At 43.3% G+C, this 19,781-nt stretch overlaps 1 protein-coding gene across 3 annotated transcripts in view; it reads right to left on the bottom strand.

The window, feature by feature from the left end:
- The window catches only part of LOC134212995 (tyrosine-protein kinase hopscotch), a 105,447-nt gene that overhangs the window by 18,106 nt on the left and 67,560 nt on the right, over positions 1-19,781 (bottom strand). For all 3 annotated transcript variants that reach the window (XM_062691422.1, XM_062691423.1, XM_062691424.1), the window contains exons 2-6: positions 14,206-14,724; positions 4,734-5,056; positions 4,419-4,665; positions 4,190-4,347; positions 4,036-4,131 (exon numbers count right to left, since the gene is read on the bottom strand). In XM_062691422.1, the coding sequence (XP_062547406.1) occupies positions 4,036-4,131; positions 4,190-4,347; positions 4,419-4,665; positions 4,734-5,056; positions 14,206-14,445 (1,064 nt within the window). In that variant the 5' untranslated portion in view covers positions 14,446-14,724. The remainder of the gene's footprint in view (positions 1-4,035; positions 4,132-4,189; positions 4,348-4,418; positions 4,666-4,733; positions 5,057-14,205; positions 14,725-19,781) is intronic.

Consider the following 19,781-nt stretch of genomic DNA (forward strand, 5'->3'; position numbering starts at 1 on the left):
GTTAGCGAGATACCTCACCTAAGTATCATTTTTTCCATGAATTAATTTGAATATTGCAGTCAACAGACCAATATGAGAGCTTTTGATTGAGCGGATGAATTATAAACTAATTCTGCTTCCACATTGGATATTACCACCCGAACAACTTTGTAGAAGGCAGTAACTTTCGAAATCTATCAGATTCCGAGATATCTCACCTAAAAAATAATGTCTCATACATTAGCACCGCCAAGCGGATGAATTGCAAACTAAACTTACCTTTATCATGATAGTTCTGACCACTTGAACGACATTGTAGAGGATGCTAGTTTTCTAAATCTTACAATTTTCGATGTATTTGGCCAAACATGATGGTAAAAACTTTCAACTATCGCTACGAATCATCGGATTCCCGGAGGTCGCTTCAGTAAATTTCCCCGTGATCACCCAATTATGGCCAAAAATGACCGGAACCATTTTGTGGGCAGCATGGTAAGTGATTTGAGGAGTACACGTTGGTTTCATGCCGATATTTGACTTAGGTAAACAATGACAGCCGAAAATTCACATGTGTTGTACAAAATACAACAGCGCGCGTCCTCGAGTGATAACCGTGAATCCTGTGTATGGCCTCTGAGGGCCTATATTGACACAATCGGTTGCTATTGGTTTTGTACCGGGCCCAGATGGCTTGGCAAACGAATTGGTTTGAGCTCCAGGGTGATTTGGATAACTTACAGCATCTAATTTGGACATAGGGGAAATGTCTCGATCTCCATCTCACTGAACATAAATTCATCTCATCGCAAAACAAAAAAAAAAAAAACAGCGCAAATTTCGTTGCTTCTTTTTGTCAACATGCGTGCTCACTGCTGAAAAAAATCACAAAAATAAGGAACAAATCAAATTGCTTTCCGTTGCTTTGTTTTTGATGAGATGAATATCGGAGCCATGAGATGAATTCCAGAAGCAGTTCCCCTGCCTAAATCGTAAATCACGCGCATTTTGTCTGAATACAGCCACGAGCGTACTTTTCGCATTGCTTCATTGAACTGAGTGACTACCTGAAAACATTCGTACAGCGAATAATGTGCCAATTCGATTGTCCTCACTTGCGCAAGTTTCAGGATAAACTTGATGCATGACAATAGTCTCCTCTTCTAGTGTTGCTTTTTTTTGCTAACAAATAAATCATAAACTGAAAAGATCACAATAAAAGTCTTATCATGCTTGTTGCTGATAAAACAGAATGCAATTGAATAACGATTTTTATGATCGTTATCGGGGCTGAGCGAAATTTTTCCGCAACGCAAACAATGATCAATCACACGAGCGATTTTTTTATGCGCAGAACCTACAATATCATAAGCTGCATCATACTATCAAATGAGGCTTTGTGTGCAAACATTTGGACTCCCGACTCAATGTTGAAAAATTAAGTAAGTTGCGATTTAAGTCCATGCATTTAATCCATTCAATCCATCCACTCATTTTCATTGGTTTTCCGTTTATTCGTAATAAAGATTATAAAGATGAACATAAGCAAAAAGTAAACGTGGCATTAATATTCTTCTTATACAGAATTGCATACATAGCATGCAAAATTGTAAGGGTTTTGTACTATGTTAATATTTATTTAAATACTAGCTTTATGTACCCGGCCTTGCTCAGAGTTGCCAGTTTAATTCGCAGTTTTTTCACCATCGGAATTGGAATAGGTCAAAAGGATAATTGTGTTTTCTTATTGATATTTCATCATTTGATTAAAAGAAGGTAGATTACATTTGAAAACATTGACTGATTTTGAAAGGGGTTCAAACCCAAAATCGTCTTTTTCCGGGCAAACGTCTATTTCTAAAGAAGGAAAAACATACACCGATGCCTTATTCCGGAAAAACGTCTATTTTTAAAGAAATGATCACATTTACCGTCCAGAAGGAAACACTTTAATCATTGCTTTTCTCTGGGCAAACCATGATTTCGATGAAGTGTTGAGTTGATCGATCCCTGTCATCTTCGCCTTCTTAAGAAAAAGAATGTTTGTTCCAAATTTGGTTGAAATCGGGCAAGGGTACAGAAGTTATGCTGGAACATTGGATCATTGCATACCTTGCTTTTATTTATTAATCTTGAATCATTATCATATAATTATCATACCTTTTAAAATTTGGAATAAAGGTTACTCGATTATGGATCACTATGCAATTTGATCATTCATAATCATCAATCATTAATCATATCGATCGTTAATCATTAACCATACACATAGTGTGTCAACATTTAATCACGATCGGTAATCGTTAATCATAATCCAACGGTTTTTTCATCTATTATTCATAATCGTTAATTATTGTCAAAATGAATTTAATCATTAATCATTATCAGTCATCATTTTCAAAAATTATAATTCATTAATCATAATCTTTAATCATAGAGTTGAATGATTTAATCATTTAATCTGCTTAGAATTGGTCCTGGGGGTCAGGAGTTACACTGAATTGCCCGTTTTCTAAAGACAACCGCTTTCCCTTTACCCTTCCTCTTTTCTCAACGGCCATTTCACCCCCTTTGTTATCTTCTCCTAGGGATAGAAAATGTGTGTACCAAATTTGGTTGAAATCGGTACAGGGTTCAGAAGTTACACTGAACTGCCCGTTTTCCGAACGATAGCCTCCCATCAGACCCCTCCCCGATTCCCAAATTACCTTCCCATATGATCGGCTTCTCATAGTGAATATGTGTACACAATTTGGTTGAAATCGGTCCTGGGGGTTGGGAGTTACACTGAATTGCTCGTTTTCCAAAGACAACCCCTCCCCTATACCCTCCCCTTTTTCCAATGACCATCCCACCCCCTTTGTTATCTTTTCCTTATGATGTAGAATGTGTGTACCAAATTTGGTTGAAATCGGTACAGGGGTTCATGATTTACTTTGAATTGCCCGTTTTCTAAACAAAACCCTCCCTCAGACCCCTCCCCTTTCCCAAATCCCTCCCATATGATTACCTCCTCGTAGTGAATATGTGTACAAAATTTGGTTGAAATCGGTCCTGGGGTTGAAAGTTACACAGAATTGTTCGTTTTCTGAACAAAACCCTCCCACCACCCCTCCCCTTTTCTACATGACCATCCCACCCCTTTGTTAACTTCCTCTGAGGATAGAGAATGTCTGTACCAAATTTGGTTGAAATCGGTCCTGGGAGTTGAAAGTTACACAGAATTGTTCGTTTTCTGAACAAAACCCCCCCCACCACACCCCTCCCCTTTTCTACATGACCATCACCCCTTTGTTAACTTCCTCTGAGGATAGAGAATGTCTGTACCAAATTTGGTTGAAATCGGTCCTGGGAGTTGAAAGTTACACAGAATTGTTCGTTTTCTGAACAAAACCCCTCCCACCCCCCTCCCCTTTTCTACATGACCATCCCACCCCTTTGTTAACTTCCTCTGAGGATAGAGAATGTCTGTACCAAATTTGGTTGAAATCGGTCCTGGGAGTTGAAAGTTACACGAATTGTTCGTTTTCTGGAACAAAACCCCTCCCACCACCTCCCCTTTTCTACATGACCATCCCACCCCTTTGTTAACTTCCTCTGAGGATAGAGAATGTCTGTACCAAATTTGTTGAAATCGGTCCTGGAGTTGAAAGTTACACAGAATTGTTCGTTTTCTGAACAAAACCCTCCCACCACCCCTCCCCTTTTCTACATGACCATCCCACCCCTTTGTTAACTTCCTCTGAGGATAGAGAATGTCTGTACCAAATTTGGTGAAATCGGCCAAGTGGTTCAGAAGTAGTTATGAACATACATACATAGATTGGTTTTATATATATATTTAAATTAAATAAATTTAAATTTAAATTTAAATTTAAATTTAATTAAATTAAATTAAATTTAAATATCAAGAAAATTTGTTTATGCAAGGTATATGAAATTGGGAGAAAATCTGACATCCGCAACGAGAAGGTCCTCAAGGCAATAAAACCGGGGTGTGATCATTACCATATATACGAAGTAAAAATCCAACACTACAAACATAAATAATCTACTTACCCGATAGGGCCATGGCATTTTAGCTCCGTCAGCCTATTCAAGGTTGGTGAGGACAGATGGGGTTTACACAGATACACAGTCCACTTACACATTAATCTAAAAAAATACAATTAGTTCCGGATATGCGTCTTATCTGCCACGCACAGAAACTCACCTATAATAACCAGCTAAACACGTTACGAACGATTCTAATTCAGTCTGACTGCTAAAGTCTATTGAGTACAGATTCGGTTGATCCTTCAGTGAAATATCCACCGTAAGTTTATCTACTAGTATAGTAAAAATTTCATCGATATTCGCCACGTGCCTCCACTGAAATTAAAAAAAAAACGACAGGATATGTGATGCATTGACAAGTGGGAAAGAAAAAATAAGACACAAACCTCCTGCGAATACAACACCTTCAGTCCCGGCAGCGATTCGCTGTCAACTTTTTGCCCATTCTTGCCCGACTTTGCACTTTTTGACGACCGGCTCTGACCGTACGGGACGAATTTCACCTTGACCTTACACTTTCCCGGTTTCGTTATGCCATCGTCCCGCGGATACGGTATGCTGCAGCTGTATTCCTCGTACAGGTAGCACGGCGCAATGTTATCGATATCGTCTATATATACACTTTTTACATAGCTAAGGATGAAAAGCGGAATCAGCAAATTGTGACGTTCATATTACTCGGATATCTCGACCCAACTTACTCCACATCGTGGTCCTTGTGTCGGATCTGGTTCAGCGAGTTAAACACCTTGGACCGGGCCCAGTTGAAGAACAGCAGCGAGTGCTCTTTGTTGATCTTCCGCGGGATGTACTCCTTGTAGGTGCGCTCCAGCTCGCTCACGCTGACGCCATCCTCGACCATCTTGCGGTACATGTCGTTGACGACGTAGCCCAGGATTTTGTTCTTGTACTCGTCGTACGCGATTTCGCCGATTTTGCTCTGCAGGAGGTCGTGCCGCAACTGGTAGTAGTAGTAGTTGAACAGGGCTCGGTCCAGCGTTTTCAGGTTGGATAGTTTGGGAATCTAGAGGTCGAGACAAAGGAAAAAAAGAACATTTTTAAAGTATTTGATAGAAATCATTTATACATAAACTAGCTGTCCCGGCGAACTTTGTCTCGCTAAAAATTTATATTTTTTCATACAATTTGCTGCGTACATAATTCATCAAGGAAACAAATTAGTTCTTCAGAATTATTTTATTTTTTTACGGTTTTGTAATAACATGTTTCCTATTAGTTAAGTACACAAACAAAAATTAGCACATATCGATCTTTCCATTATCGGTTGATAATTCCAACTTCGTGTTATATATACAAATGATCAAGATTTGAAATTCCCATACAAAATGTACGAGAAACCATTTCATCGAAGAGATTGGATTTAGATTTTGAAATATTTCCAGTTTCACCGTAAATAGAAGAAGGAAACGAATATGAATTTGCAAAAGTTGGGCTGTCTATTTTTGAGTGATGCGCGGTCGTACAAATGCCAATTTTGTGTTACATATATAGGGGAACGGTTCGGCACTTCAACTCATAGCTCCTATTTCCATCCCATCAAAAACAAATCAATAAAAAGGAATTTGGTTTGTTTTTTATTCTTGTGATTTTCACCAGTGAGCACGCATGTTAGCAAAAAGATTGGTGCTGTATTTCTTTGTTTTGCGATGAGATGAATATATGTTCAGTGAGATGGAAAACGGAACATTTCCTCTAGATATTATATTAAGGCACATATTTCTGTAATTCATTCTGTAATCATGGCCATCGGTCAAGTAATTACAGTGCGTGTGATATTCGTCGCGAAGATATGAAAAAATATTTATTTGGTTCGGCATGGTCCATGCTCTTGTATTGCGCTTTGCTCCGGTCGAAAAAAGTGAGATCCTAAATAGTTTGTAGTCGTCCGAAACGCGATCCTCAACAAGTTTAATATGCCACCAGGCATGCATGGTGGGGAGTGTCCATTAGAGTGATTTAAATTTTGACTGTTCTGCTCTCCTATGCTTAAACTATTGTATTTATCATTTTAATACACTTCCTAATTTTTCAGCTAATTTAGATGTAATTTGAATGTGCCCGCCTTGAATGTAATCAGCGCGTCGACTTCATAGAACACTTCTTAACTTGAAAGTCTGTTGTTGTTGCGAAGCGATGTGACTTTTGTAAGTAAACCTATATGGAAAACAAAAATGCTCATTATTGACGTTATTCTTTTACGTGTTGAATTAAATTTCCCACGATTCAGTATTTTATTAATAACTTTTCTAGCTATCAAATCGATACGTAACAAAGACAATCGATTGCCGTGCTTAATTTCCTATCTTTCCAACGTTTTCATATATTTTTAGAGCTTAATGGGCAACGTTGCGGAACGGTTTTCTACAAAGTTACTGTTTTCATATTAATTTTCATACAAACTTTAAACTGCTCGTGCTCAGTCAATGGAAGTGAAAAAGTCAAAATTTAAATCACTCTAGTGTTCATACTCAGTTCATAGACACTTCGTACGATCTGATATCGTTGTGCTTTGTGCGGTCGCGAAGTAAATCAATTGATAAGTGTTTGGTAGTCTTTCTGCTCGGTGTGCAGGAAGTTAGTTATTTCTGCTTTGTGTGGCCGAGTCATAGTTGGTTGAAATCATTTTCCAACATGGCATGGTCACATAGCTTATCAGAGTGAATCCAGATCCAATGATGCCCACCGACTAACTAATAATCTTTCCTGTGGTTTTTGTGGAGATGCAGAGGTAAACACGGTCTTCAAATATGTCTCTTTCTAACTGACTACATACAAGGACGTGGCCAGCGCCATTATTGATCACTTGAATATTTGAGTAACTGAAACTTGCACACTGATAATGCTTCAATAATCCCAGTTAATCATTCGGTTGATTCTTTGTGCAATTTCATTGATTCTGGTCCATCACGGTGTAGCAACCATGGATATACGTAGTCAGTCAAAGTTAAGCTAATTTACTGATTATGGATCGACTGTACGTTTTAATTTAATTTATTGAACGGCTACTCAGTCTTGCACTTATTACAACGAGTTTTTTATTTACCCGACGTTTCGACACGGGGATTGTGTCTTGAAAAAGACACAATCCCCGTGTCGAAACGTCGGGTAAATAAAAAACTCGTTGTAATAAGTGCAAGACTGAGTAGCCGTTCAATAAATTAAAGTTAAGCTAATTTATTTTCTAATCATGAATTTAAAATAAGGACAGTCTACATAAGTACTAAAACCCAACGAAAAAACGTATGTGTTATCTTAAATGCTGAATAATAAAGCAATATAAATGCTCGTCCAGTTGGTACTTTGCGTAACTAAATGAAAGAAATAGATCCCATTGGATGGTCTTAAGCGTTTTACTGACAGGAATGCAAGCTTCCTTTCCCTCCGGAAGTACACATCTACTAGAGCTTCCGGCTACCAAGGAGATGCGCTTCGAGCAACATTTGTCATTGTATCCAGCAGCTGAAGAAGAAATTCAGGGTGGTTACGCGGAACCTTAAATGTTGTCCGCGCTGAATGCGTATCTATAAAATCACATCCGCACCACTTCCGCGCGAGCGAGGACTAAATTCTGAATAAATACGCGCGAAACTTAAATTTTTGTTATCACAATTTTTTAACGTTATCTCTTTAAGAGTGTTTACAAATTATTAGTGCGATGGCTTCCGAGCCTCTTGAAAAGAGGCTTCCGAGCCTCTTGAAAGGAGGCTTCCGAGCCTCTTGAAAGGAGGCTTCCGAGTCTCTTGAAAGGAGGCTTCCGAGTCTCTTGAAAGGAGGCTTCCGAGCCTCTTGAAAGGAGACTTCCAGGCCTCTTGAAGGAGGCTTCGAGGCCTCTTGAAGGAGGCTTCAGGCCTCTTGAAGGAGGCTTCCGAGCCTCTTGAAGGAGGCTTCCAGGCCTCTTGAAGGAGGCTGGCCTCTTGAAAGGAGGCTTCCGGGCCTCTTGAAGGAGGCTTCCAGGCCTCTTGAAGGAGGCTTCCAGGCCTCTTGAAGGAGGCTTCCGGGCCTCTTGAAGGAGGCCAGGCCTCTTGAAGGAGGCTTCCAGGCCTCTTGAAGGAGGCTTCCAGGCCTCTTGAAGGGAGGCTTCCAGGCCTCTTGAAGGCTTCCGAGCCTCTTGAAGGAGGCTTCCAGGCCTCTTGAAGGAGGCTGCAGGCCTCTTGAAGGAGGCTTCCAGGCCTCTTGAAAGGAGGCTTCCGAGCCTCTTGAAAGGAGGCTTCCGAGCCTCTTGAAAGGAGGCTTCCGAGCCTCTTGAAAGGAGGCTTCCGAGCCTCTTGAAAGGAGGCTTCCGAGCCTCTTGAAAGGAACCTTTCGAGGGAATGTAGAGCCATGGAAGAAGAAGAAGGAAGAGTCAGCAAGACCAAAACATGTCAACATGATCAACCCCTTCCAATTTTTCGGTAGCCGGACAAGCAGTGGAGAATGTTGAAAACTTTCAGTATCTTGGGGACCATTTGGACGGTGAAAGCAAGAACGATATTGTCGGCGTAGCGCCAGATTAGAATTCGGAAGTCGGGACTTCCGAATCGAACTTTCTTCGGAGGTTTTATCTGTCAAACTAATTGATGCGTTGTTTTGCGCATCTTTAGGCGAATCCAGCGCACTACTTCTGAAGTTGGGTAACTTTTCTGTATCTGGAGAAAAATCTAATTTCGGTATAAAAAGTGTACTAACTTTGTTCCGGATTGACAATATAGAAGCAAATATCAAGAAAGCTAACTAAATTGCGAGGAAACAAGTGGGCCATGGAAGGTACTGCGTCGGTGGTATGGAAACAAGTGAAAGTTGATTTTCTACCATCTTGCCTCCAATTCCAAACAGCAAGCGTTAGGGGCCTTCCTCAGATGCGCGGCCACGAAGCAAGACCATGCTGAAGGTGGCTGGATTCGATTACCGGTTCGGTCTGTGAAGCGGCAATGTCCCAGTAGGGATTCAATGCCAATGAGAAGAAGAACAGGGTTTGCAGAAATCGCTCTCAATATATAACGAACAACGATAAAAGAGAGGCAAAAACCTCTTCGAATCATAGCAAGCCATGAAAACAAATATATCGCACTTGTATACTGCCGCTAGCCGCAAGTCGAGCACATCTGTATATGGAGGCCCATATACAGATGTGCTCGACTTGCTGTAATTACAAACGAAATATTGGAGACTAGGAGAGCCCTTTCATATTCGATAACATTCAAACCTTTCAGGCTGGACGGGAAAACTTCAGGCTCAGGCTCAGGAAGGCTCAGGCTCAGGCTCAGGCCTCAAGAGCTCAGGCCTCCTTTCAAGAGGCTCAGGCCTCCTTTCAAAGGCTCAGGCCTCCTTTCAAGAGGCTCAAGCCTGCCTCCTTTCAGAGAGCTCAGGAAGCCTCCTTTCAAGAGGCTCGAAGCCTCCTTTCAAGAGGCTCAGAGCCTCCTTTCCAAGAGGCTCAGAAGCCTCCTTTCAAGAGGCTCAGAAGCCTTCTTTCAAGAGGCTCAGAAGCCTTCTTTCAAGAGGCTCCAGGCCTTCTTTCAAGAGGCTCAGAAGCCTTCTTTCAAGAGGCTCCAGGCCTCCTTTCAAGAGCTCAGAGCCTCCTCCTTTCAAGAGCTCAGAAGCCTCCTTTCAAGAGGCTCGGAAGCCTCCTTTCAAGAGCTCAGAAGCCTCCTTTCAAGAAGGCTCAGAAGCCTCCTTTCAAGAGGCTCAGAGCCTCCTTTCAAGAGCTCAGAAGCCTCCTTTCAAGAGCTCAAGCCTCCTTTCAAGAAGGGCTCGGAAGCCTCCTTTCAGAGCTCAGAAGCCTCTCCTTTCAAGAGGCTCAGAAGCCTCCTTTCAAGAGCTCAGGAAGCCTCTTTCAAGAGCTCAAGCCTCCTTTCAAGAGAGCTCAGAAGCCTCCTTTCAAGAGCTCAGAAGCCTCCTTTCAAGAGCTCAGAGGCCCATATACAGATGTGCTCGACTTGCAGTTAGCGGCAGTATACAAGTTGGAAAAAAAACTGATTCGGATAGGCGGCCTCCACCGATGGGGTTTGATAAAACGCTTTGTTCACGCTCATGTCATGTTGGGACCATATTTTTTCGCACAGCTGTGTAAAACAAGTTGAAATGCAGCATCAGAACCGGTGCCCCCGCAATTGGGGCTTATTGAAAGAAATTTCTCATCGGTTGTAGCCCTCCGAAGCAGTTCATTATCGTAACAGCACCCGAAAAACGTCTCTCACGGTATGCTACCTATCGAGAGTGTATATAGCCATGATAAGTGAGAGATTTTCTCATTCTCCTTTGGATTCAAACCCTGAAGAAGAAGACGAAGAAGGAGGCGCGTTTGGCTGTTGCCAATATGGCTTACAGCACTTTGCATTTCTATGTACCGAAGTTTGGAATCTTCCCATTGAGCGATTGGAACATTATGATCTATGAGAACGATTGAAACGTTATAAGTTATTGGAACAGAATTGGTGAAGCGGAAATTGTCTACGAACATCAAAGCATTCCGTAAGAACCTGATACTAAATTTGCAAAAAAGAATCCACGTGTCTTGGAGGGACTCAAACCCTCAACCTCCTACTCATTACATAGGCGTGGTAACCCTGATTTTGTAAACAAAGATTCAATTGTTGATTTCTCCGAGCCGAAGAGGGAGGCTTCGGCTACCTGTTTGTTGTATTGGTTTGCGTTGGAGTGCCATCAGACTGGACAAATCGATGTATGAATCTTTGTTTACAAAATCACATACGTCCTTCTGAATAAGTACCCGAGATAATTATTTCGTACCAGCCTTTTATCACAGGCGAACGCCAAGCGCGATATCAATGTGTTTTATATGTAGAGAAATACAAGACAACAGTAGTTGCTCATACAGCTTAGAGTTAACCATGATCGCAGTATAAGTAATGCATACCATATATGCCAGGGTACAGATGGAAAACGGTACATGGAGGAGGTCAGTATGCCTAATCGACACGACTGGAAAGTTGTTTGATATTATTTTCCTCAACAGACTAACTCCGTACAAAGATGGTGCGGATGGTATGTCAAGTTATCAGTACGGTTTTGGCAATCCAACGGAAGAGGAGAGGTACCCGCTAATGTGCGCTGGTGACCAAAGATGTAAAAAATGCTTTCAACGGCAAGCTGGAAGGTAATTGCCTTTTCAATATTCTTCAGGCTTAGAGTACACCAAAGGTACGACCCGTAGATGAGATCGTTGGAAGCTACGTTAAAAATAGAGTACTTCTCTACGATATCGATGTAGATCAGAAGAACGCCTATACCACTGCAGGTGTACCCCAAGGCTCCATCATGGACCCAGTATTGTGGATCGCTATATGTGACGGAGTGTTGAGGCTTAGACTATCTCCAGGGGTCAAACAAGTAGACTTGGCAGATGATATCACGCTTGCCGTGTATGGGAAACGGAGGTACGAGGAGGTCGAGCTAACTGCATCTCATGCTATAACGACCAAAAAAGAGTGGATGCGCACAAACATCTTACAAATGGCACACCATAAGACTGAGTTCATCGTCGTTAAAAACGCAAGTCGGCATGGAGAGCGCCCACAGGCATATGTACCTGAAGGTTATTAGCGCATATTGCATCGTTTCAGATGTGCCGTACGTCATTGTGGGGATAATGTCTATAAAACTAGAAGAATGCGCAGATGACGAGTGCCTTGACATTGGTGACCCTAGGGATGCCCGTAAAACTGACAGAACTTCATCAACTGTCCGATGGCAACAGGATTGAGACGTTGCCACTGAGGAAAGATGGATCATGTGTATTGGATTGGCTTATTGGAGAGCGCGAGAAAGTTAGATAGTTCACTTGACGCAGTTCTTATCAGGCCATGAGGCTTTGAAAAGTATCTTCAAAGGTTTGGGCACGCATCTTCGCCGCAATGCCCTGAGTACCCTGGAGTCGACAAAACAGCGGACGCTGTGCTTTCTGCCTTGTCAATGTTAACAAGAGCGTGCGGCGAGAACACCTATTCCAGAGGATGTGTCTCGTGCAAATGAAGTATAGCTTTGGCGGTTACGATTAAGATTTCCTGAGAGCTACAACGCATATATCGCGCTCAACAGCGGCAACAACTACAAGTAAGCAACTAATTCAGTCGCGCCTGCCTCTCCCTCAAGTCATTCTGAAAGGCTGTACCAGGGAAACCAACGGCCTATAAAAGGGTAGTTTTAGCCGGGCAGAATTTGCCAGCCCGGTTTGCCAATAAATTCGTCAATGTCTGTTTGCAGATTTCCATTCTACAAAAACAAACATGGAGGAGGCGAATGAGCCACGAATTTCATTCATCCATCATTCACACCGCGAATAACGGACGATTGCGATGTGCCAGGCACGTAGCCAGAATGTCTGACAATATCCCGGTGAAAATGGTTATCAATAACGATCCAACGGTCAGAAGAGAGCGAGGTGCGCAGCGAGCAAGGCTGATCGATCAGGTGGATGACGGATGGTGGTGATGAAGGTTCAGAAAAATTTCAATTGAAACTAAACTGTTGAAAAAGTATCCTTGAGAATAAATTACTGCATTAAGAACGCGATGATATCGCGCTCAACAACTAAGAAATAGTTTTGGTATTTGAACGAAACTTACGTTGAAGCTCTACCATCAAGGATTTAAATGAATTATAAGTGCACATACTTGTGTGTGTGGCGAACGCCAGCAGAAAAAAAAAACAAAATGCAAATGTAAATTGCTTTATAAACAGAGCCATAACTGCATAATTACTCCCGCGTGAACTCTGACGCAATTACGCATAATTTACCAGCAGCATAAAACTGCGCCGTCTCGCGTTTAATCAAAAGCAAATGCACCCGTGACCAAAATTACCCACATCCCGACCGCCACAGCATTATTGGAAGGCTGTCGGAGTAGTATGCATGCACGCGATTAACATCCTACGAACCACATCGGCCTTCACATTTCGACAAACGTTTACCGCATCACAATCGAATTCATTGAACGCAAGACCGACACTCGTAGCTTGATGTGGATGTTTTAAACTGCTAGTAGGGTAACCAAATCAATTTGATAATCACTGTACATATTCTCAAAAGCACAAATGAGTTTCACTTGTTTTGGACCTAAATGAGTCATTAAAACTCGTATTACTTCCTTTACTAATATCTGTGTATATAATTATTTCTGATAAATATGCATCTTCTAAACTCAACATGGAAGAGTGTTTTATCACGAAATTACAAAGTTTGCCTTGAATAATGAAAGAGCCATTATGGTATTAATGGGATTACGAAGCTCACATATGTATGGTTACCCTCTTCTTCGACAAATATAAAACTGCCATTGCGATAAACCATTGCAATCTTTGCACAAGGAAGGAAGTTTCAAAATGCTCCACTGGAGCTTTTTTATTCTTTATTAAAATGATTTTTTAAGACTGAGCCTTTTTTATGTTTTAATCACCATGAACCAAAATACCGAACGAAATTTCAACGTGCGAACACTAAATTAACAAGTTCAGCTGCATACCACAATAATCTCCTAGTCAAAATAACTACACCCAAAATAACAAAATGAAAACAAAAGAAAGAACAATAAATCGTTGCATTTCAGTGGAAATCGAATCTTTGCGCTTAGAGACGAGCTGGGCTAGGGCTGCAAGTCTCTCTAATAAAGGCAAAAAAAAATCTTTGCGCTACATTTCGGTAATGCATAACTAATATTAAATTGAAATCATAATAATAACTTAGAAAAAAGTATGAGCGATTGGGCTGTTTTGCATCATTGTTTCCTATACATTATTTGGGTCAGAATAATGTTGTTGAATGTTGCCCCATAGGCTTTGGTGTAATTTGCGCAGTGCTTTCCAAACAAAACAGCGTACACACAATAAGAATTTTCTTATCCTATGATTTTTTAATAGGTCATAAATTCAAAGAGGGGCTCTCTTTGCTTACTCTGTCTTTCGGTCTCCATAAGCTCAAAGCGCTTCTAATGTTTTCTACGGATTTTGTAGCAAGAACGTGAATAACAATAGTTTCATCTAGCTACTGAAATTACAAAAAATTCAAAAGTAGCCCCATCGTCATCGAAAGAGAGTGATAGTGAGTAAACAAAGAGAACCTCACTTTTGAACTTCTCAAAAACAATTCTAGTACATGTATCACGTTAAAAATCTTGTAATCCGATCACCCCACTAAAATAAATGAAACTAGACACTCACCTTGAACCGTACGCGAAAGTCGTACTTTTTGCCGGCTTGGGGCCGGGCGCTCGGCGCCAGGAACCATGGCTCGTCGTGTATCCGAAGGCCCAACAGCAGCTGAACCAACGGCCCAATCCCGTACTGCTGGCACAAACTGGTGCACAGATCTTCGCAGGTGTCGCCCTCCCGAACCGGAACGTCGATGAAGCATTCCTTCAGATAGATATAGACCTGATATTTGTTCTCATGCTCCGACATGGTCGAATAACGAAATGCTTGAAACCACACACGCACTCCGGGCGGTGAATTTCGTTCGCGGTGCGGCCACTTCACTACTTCAGGTCACCCGGTTCTTCCGCAATGGGCGTAGCTTCACTGGCGTGCATACAGCAGCAGCTTCACTGGCGACGGTCTATGCATAACCGGACTGTTTCCCGCTCACGGGTTCACTATAATCACTACCGAAAGAATACTGCGGCGCAGCTAATTTTAAACGTTATCACAGTTTCAGTGCATGGGGTACAAAGCTTTAGTTTTCTGGGAAAGGGAAATGATAAGTAAAAATCGTTATGTGCGGTCAAATTATGAACTCGACAAATTTTAAGGGCATATGGCAGTCAGTGAGTGGATACAGCAAAAATAAACATTTATGTGAACTATTTATCACGAAAACATTACAAAATACCATACTTGAATTTTAAAACAACGAGTTGGGTGTTTTTATTCATATGATAGGTCGCCCCACTGGTCACAGAGAATAGCGACAAAGAAGAATGTGGCAAGGCAGAGGAAGTTATCGACATCTAGATAGAGGAGTCTACCCTGACCAAGGTTATCAACAAAGTTATGACAAGAAGAGCGGTGGCCAGAAAATGGAGGGGATTACGGACATCACGCATTTAATCATATCCTTTCTAGACAACCGCGGAAAACACGGCATAGACCTTAAGAAGTGATGATCCTCTGCAACATCGTCGTGAAGGAAAAGCAAGAATGAAGGTCTCTGCTGGAGGCTAGAAATAAGGCGGAATGAAAGATCCGCCTCTTTACCGAGCAAAAGAAATAAGAGTAAGCAGTAAGCCAAGCGGCGGAGGTCTGGAAAGAGGCCGAATTGAAGATTCGGCTCTTTACTTGACCGACCCTAATGCTTAGTAAGGTCGGTTTGGCAACCGAGTTGAAGGGAGCTAGTACCAAGCCGGTACCGCAAAAAAGGAAGACTACTACAGAGATCTCTGAGGAAAGGCGACAACAAGAAAGGCGATCAACAAGAAATACTGAAGTTCGCCGCGAGCCTGGTGGAAGGGCTACCCTGAATAGTTGCGGCAGAGAAAGCGAAGAGCCACAATAATGCCAAGGCGGAAAAAAGTGAAGAAAATACTTGAGTATTAAGCTTTGAAAGTATTTTTATAATTTTCTATTGTATTTGAAATGACTTTCTTCAAAATTTTATGACGATTGGATGAAAATTGCACCTTGTTCTACATGTCGACCCAATAGCAAATCAAAGTTATTTTTATTATTTGCTTGTAAAATATATGGCGAAAACATAATGTTGTTCAACCTGATTTCTAACTATGAAATCACACGCATGAAGGATTGAGCTTATTTCAAAGCTTATTTTCACATCTATTTTGGGATATGATAAGCATTTTGCGCAAATCTGCGGAATAGTATTTTTCTTTGTATCATTCTATGAGTTAACATTTGCTTTAAGAGATTCTCTAAAACTTGTAGGTGGTAAAGATTTGAATATTGTACGAGAGTAGCATAACTTCCTTACATTACTATGGATAACCCCTGTCGGGAAGAAAAACCACTGCCGGCAACGTCCTTGCAAATGTCAAGGAACGGGAGGGCCAAATATTTATGAATGAAGCAGAGGGCTCCAGTATATCCCATGAGAGGTTTTGGGTTTGCGTTTGCCAGAATAAAATGTATAGCATTTGGAAACGTTTGATAAAACGAGAAAACACAGATAGATCACCATTCTTGCAGTAATTAGGATTACTTTTCCTCATTCTAATTGCTTTGTCAATTTTTATGTTCGATTATAACAGCTTAAAAACCGGTTGATCTCGACAATTTTTTAGTGCCATGATACATGATAGGTCATGATTAACGGGTCCTTGTATACTTGTGCTGCAGGAGAGTATGTTCAGCAATGATTCGGTAATAGTAGTATGGAGCAATTGCAATTTGGCAGAAATGGGAAAGGATCGTTTGGTCGAAAGTTATTCGGCCGAAAGATTTTTGGCGGAAGTCATCTATCCGAATTCCATTTGGCTGAATCGATTCTTCTTCTTAATGGCATTAAATTCCCCTCTGGGACATTGCCCCCTCGCTGCTTAGTGTTCATTATGCACTTCCACAGTTGTGAACCGCGAGGTTTCTAAGCCAAGTTACCATTTTTGCATTCGTATATCATGAGGCTACGATTATACTTCTATGCCCAGGGAAGTCGAGACAATTTCCAAACCTAAAATTGTCTAGACCGGCTCGGAAGCCTCCTTTCAAGAGGCTCGGAAGCCTCCTTTCAAGAGGCTCGGAAGCCTCCTTTCAAGAGGCTCGGAAGCCTCCTTTCAAGAGGCTCGGAAGCCTCCTTTCAAGAGGCTCGGAAGCCTCCTTTCAAGAGGCTCAGAAGCCTCCTTTCAAGAGGCTCAGGAAGCCTCCTTTCAAGAGGCTCAGGAAGCCTCCTTTCAAGAGGCTCAGAAGCCTCCTTTCAAGAGGCTCAGAAGCCTCCTTTCAAGAGGCTCAGAAGCCTCCTTTCAAGAGCTCAGAAGCCTCCTTTCAAGAGGCTCAGAAGCCTCCTTTCAAGAGGCTCCGGAAGCCTCCTTTCAAGAGGCTGGAAGCCTCCTTTCAAGAGGCTCGGAAGCCTCCTTTCAAGAGGCCTCAGAAGCCTCCTTTCAAGAGGCTCAGAAGCCTCCTTTCAAGAGGCTCAAGCCTCCTTTCAAGAGGCTCAGAAGCCTCCTTTCAAGAGGCTCGGAAGCCTCCTTTCAAGAGACTCAGGAAGCCTCCTTTCAAGAGGCTCAGAGCCTCCTTTCAAGAGGCTCAGAAGCCTCCTTTCAAGAGGCTCAGAGCCTCCTTTCAAGAGGCTCAGAAGCCTCCTTTCAAGAGGCTCAGGCCTCCTTTCAAGAGCTCAGAGCCTCCTTTCAAGAGGCTCAGAAGCCTCCTTTCAAGAGGCTCTGGAAGCCTCCTTTCAAGAGGCTCAGAAGCCTCCTTTCAAGAGGCTCAGAAGCCTCCTTTCAAGAGGCTCAGGAAGCCTCCTTTCCAAGAGGCTCAGAAGCCTCCTTTCAAGAGAGCTCAGAAGCCTCCTTCAAGAGGCTCTGGAAGCCTCCTTTCAAGAGGCTCAGAAGCCTCCTTTCAAGAGGCTCAGAAGCCTCCTTTCAAGAGGCTCAGAAGCCTCCTTTCAAGAGGCTCAGAAGCCTCCTTTCAAGAGGCTCAAGCCTCCTTTCAAGAGAGCTCGGAAGCCTCCTTTCAAGAGGCTCAGAGCCTCCTTTCAAGAGGCTCAGAAGCCTCCTTTCAAGAGGCTCAGAAGCCTCCTTTCAAGAGGCTCAGAAGCCTCCTTTCAAGAGGCTCAGAAGCCTCCTTTCAAGAGGCTCAGAGCCTCCCTTTCAAGAGGCTCAGAAGCCTCCTTTCAAGAGGCTCAGAAGCCTCCTTTCAAGAGGCTCAGAGCCTCCTTTCAAGAGGCTCAAGCCTCCTTTCAAGAGCTCAGAAGCCTCCTTTCAAGAGGCTCAGGAAGCCTCCTTTCAAGAGGCTCAGGAAGCCTCCTTTCAAGAGGCTCGGAAGCCTCCTTTCAAGAGGCTCAGAAGCCTCCTTTCAAGAGGCTCAGCCTCCTTTCAAGAGGCTTGGAAGCCTCCTTTCAAGAGGCTTGAGCCTCCTTTCAAGAGGCTCAGAAGCCTCCTTTCAAGAGGCTCAGAAGCCTCCTTTCAAGAGGCTCAGAAGCCTCCTTTCAAGAGGCTCAGAGCCTCCTTTCAAGAGGCTCAGAAGCCTCCTTTCAAGAGGCTCAGAAGCCTCCTTTCAAGAGGCTCAGAGCCTCCTTTCAAGAGGCTCAGAAGCCTCCTTTCAAGAGGCTCAAGCCTCCTTTCAAGAGGCTCAGAAGCCTCCTTTCAAGAGGCTTGGAAGCCTCCTTTCAAGAGGCTCAGAGCCTCCTTTCAAGAGGCTCAGGCCTCCTTTCAAGAGGCTCAGGCCTCCTTTCAAGAGCTCAGAGCCTCCTTTCAAGAGGCTCAGAGCCTCCTTTCAAGAGGCTCGGAAGCCTCCTTTCAAGAGGCTCAGAAGCCTCCTTTCAAGAGGCTCAGAAGCCTCCTTTCAAGAGGCTCAGGAAGCCTCCTTTCAAGAGGCTCAGCAGCCTCCTTTCAAGAGGCTCAGAAGCCTCCTTTCAAGAGGCCTGGAAGCCTCCTTTCAAGAGGCTCAGAAGCCTCCTTTCAAGAGGCTCAGAGCCTCCTTTCAAGAGGCTCAGAGCCTCCTTTCAAGAGAGCTCAAGCCTCCTTTCAAGAGGCTCAGAAGCCTCCTTTCAAGAGGCTCAGAAGCCTCCTTTCAAGAGGCTCAGAAGCCTCCTTTCAAGAGGCTCAGAAGCCTCCTTTCAAGAGGCTCAGAGCCTCCTTTCAAGAGGCTCAGAGCCTCCTTTCAAGAGGCTCGGAAGCCTCCTTTCAAGAGGCTTAAAGCCTCCTTTCAATTGGCTCGGAAGCCTCCTTTCAAGAGGCTTTGAAGCCTCCTTTCAAGAGGCTCAGAAGCCTCCTTTCAAGAGCTCAGAGCCTCCTTTCAAGAGCTCAGAGCCTCCTTTCAAGAGGCTCAGAAGCCTCCTTTCAAGAGGCTCAAGCCTCCTTTCAAGAGGCTCAGGAAGCCTCCTTTCAAGAGGCTCAGAAGCCCCTCCTTTCCAAGAGGCTCAGGAAGCCTCCTTTCAGAGAGCTCAGAGCCTCCTTTCAGAGGCTCAAGCCTCCTTTCAAGAGGCTCAGGAAGCCTCCTTTCAAGAGGCTCGAAGCCTCCTTTCAAGAGGCTCAGAAGCCTCCTTTCAAGAGGCTCAGAAGCCTCCTTTCAAGAGGCTCAGAAGCCTCCTTTCAATTGGCTCAGGAAGCCTCCTTTCAAGAGGCTCCAGAGCCTCCTTTCAAGGCTCAAGCCTCCTTTCAAGAGGCTCAGAGCCTCCTTTCAAGAGGCTCAGGCCTCCTTTCAAGAGGCTCGAAGCCTCCTTTCAAGAGGCTCAGAGCCTCCTTTCAAGAGGCCTCAGAGCCTCTTTCAAGAGCTCCAGAGCCTCCTTTCAAGAGGCTCAGAAGCCTCCTTTCAAGAGGCTCAGAGCCTCCTTTCAAGAGGCTCAAGCCTCCTTTCAAGAGCTCAGGAAGCCTCCTTTCAAGAGGCTCAGAAGCCTCCTTTCAAGAGGCTCAAGCCTCCTTTCAAGAGGCTCAGAAGCCTCCTTTCAAGAGGCTCAGAAGCCTCCTTTCAAGAGGCTCAGAAGCCTCCTTTCAAGAGGCTCAGGCCTCCTTTCAAGAGGCTCAGGAAGCCTCCTTTCAAGAGGCCTCAGAAGCCTCCTTTCAAGAGGCTCAGAAGCCTCCCTTTCAAGAGACTCAGGAAGCCTCCTTTCAAGAGGCTCCAGAAGCCTCCTT

Source organism: Armigeres subalbatus, chromosome 2 (genome assembly GCF_024139115.2).
Source record: "Armigeres subalbatus isolate Guangzhou_Male chromosome 2, GZ_Asu_2, whole genome shotgun sequence".
Lineage (NCBI taxonomy): Eukaryota > Metazoa > Arthropoda > Insecta > Diptera > Culicidae > Armigeres > Armigeres subalbatus.